This window comes from Austrofundulus limnaeus, unplaced genomic scaffold, assembly GCF_001266775.1.
Source record: "Austrofundulus limnaeus strain Quisiro unplaced genomic scaffold, Austrofundulus_limnaeus-1.0 Scaffold377, whole genome shotgun sequence".
NCBI classification, from domain to species: Eukaryota; Metazoa; Chordata; class Actinopteri; order Cyprinodontiformes; family Rivulidae; genus Austrofundulus; species Austrofundulus limnaeus.
In genome coordinates this window covers 84,152-86,260 of record NW_013952779.1, presented here as the reverse complement: position 1 = coordinate 86,260, position 2,109 = coordinate 84,152, and the positions used below count along the sequence as shown (strand labels likewise).

General features: G+C 36.1%; 1 protein-coding gene across 1 annotated transcript in view; it reads left to right on the top strand.

The window, feature by feature from the left end:
• The window catches only part of sos2 (son of sevenless homolog 2 (Drosophila)), a 67,375-nt gene that overhangs the window by 42,154 nt on the left and 23,112 nt on the right, over positions 1–2,109 (top strand). The window contains exon 8 of the mRNA XM_014023573.1: positions 823–921. Within this exon, the coding sequence (XP_013879027.1) occupies positions 823–921 (99 nt within the window). The remainder of the gene's footprint in view (positions 1–822; positions 922–2,109) is intronic.

The window sequence follows — 2,109 nt, the reverse complement described above, 5'->3', positions numbered from 1 at the left end:
TATATTACCCCACCAAATTATTTGTGGGGGAGGGCCAAAATAGGCCGAGTGATGCCACTGAGCTAGGGACCATCACCATCTTTCTCCCCTAACAAGTCTTAATAGATCTTGATGGCTTCTATTCAGAGTCAGAATACTTTAATGATCCCTGGGGGGAAATTGCAGTTATTACAGCTGCAACCGTTCAAGTAAGCATTAGAGATAAATTATAAAGGAAGACATATTAGAGCACACAAGGAAGAAATAAGTATAAAAACTCTGGAGAACCAGATGAACACAGAAAACAATGAGCATTATTTAGCATCTGCACAGTGTAAATAGAACTAACAACAGTGTAAATAGAAATAACAACAGTGTAAACTGAAATAACAACAGTGTAAACTGAAATAACAACAGTGTAAATAGAACTAACAATACAAATAATATTGTCAATAGAAATAACAACAGTGATATACTCTGAAGCTAAAAACAGTGTGACTGATGCAAAGCTCCCATCAGATATCATTAGATGATATAAGAATAGGTGATGATAGTGATATTGCACATGTTAGATTAAGGTGTTGTAGATAAATAAAGTGCACAGACGTATTAAAGTGACAGTTTCACATGCGAAGTTATAGAGTTTGAACTACCTTCTGTGGTGCTCAGTGGTGCATTTAGGTGCAATGAGTCCTGCTCTGAATGTGCTTCTGTGACTGCTGACAGTGTTGTTAGAGAGGGTGATAACTGTTGTCCTTAYATTTTAGGTATAAGAAGCTTTTTGGACACAAGTTTATAATGTTGTGCTGTGTGTATCACTAACACATTTGTTTCTGTTTCCAGTCAGTTGCAGATGGCTTCAAAGAATTTGTTCATTATGTCCTTCCCCAGCTGATGAAGGCTCCGGTGAACCACTGTATGCACTACTTTGAGCTACTGCAGGTACGTACACTTACTTCAACTATTTTTGTCAACATGTCATCAAAAGCTGAATATGGGTGCTTAATAGTGTTTAGGAGGATAGTCTTAGGTTGTTTTTTTTTTACATAATCCTACTGGACAGGTACATACTGTAACATTGTCAATCTAATTTATTTATAACAGAAATTATAAAGAATACAGATTTCCCTCTTAGCTTATAAATACAGTGTTACTAAGAGGAGGTCACCTTTTATTTGACTTAATAAAGTCTGGTTACTGGTTCTTCCTCTGGCTTTTTTAATGTATTTGTTGCTGAACCACAAATTACTCTGAAATCTGGTCAGATATTGTTTGTAGTTAGGGTTCCAACACATTCTTGAAAATTACAGATTTTACTTATTAATGCATATTTTAAAGAAATCAGACTTTTTACAAGTATTTTTTTCTTATTTGCAAAGTGGTTTTCAGAATAAAAAATGACTCACTTTGACTTTAGCTAAGTTTAAAATGTTGACAGAAAAATAACAGATAAGCATAAACAAATATTAAAAATATGAGAGGAGTTCTGACCAGTTAAAGAAAACTGCCCCAGTTATTTTGCACAGTCAATGATTCTTGGATCCAACTTGTAAGCTCTGCAGATCATTGCTTCATCTGCAAGTTGAACTCTGTCGAACGTTAGTCAAAGAAACCATCAAGGTGTTTCTGGCAGATTCAGGGGCTTCATTTATAAAGGATTGCATAGAATTAATACTAAAGGTGAGCGTATGTCCAAATGGCAAAAATGGCGTACACCAAAGAAAATTCAGATTTATAAAACTGTGCACGCACACCTTCAAGCAATTTTCCTTTTATAGATCACAGCTGCTTCTCAGAGTTTGCACACAAGGTCCTGCCTCAGGTTCTGCCCTCTACACGCCCACACTCAACCATAAATGATCCAGGCAAAGTAGCTCATGAATGTTGAGGTTTATTTAAATGAGTCAGCTGATCAGTATCAACAAAAGTGATAGGTCGGCTCAGGCACACACTTTGTTGTGCGTCTGGAGGAGAACAGATACTGACGACTGCTCACATGAACAGATGGTTATTTATAAAGCGCCTTTCACAGAAATATGTTCACAAGGTGCTAACAGTCAGTCAATCAGTCAACCAATCTTTATTCCAGACACATAGATGGTTCATAGTAAAAAAGAGAAAATATATATA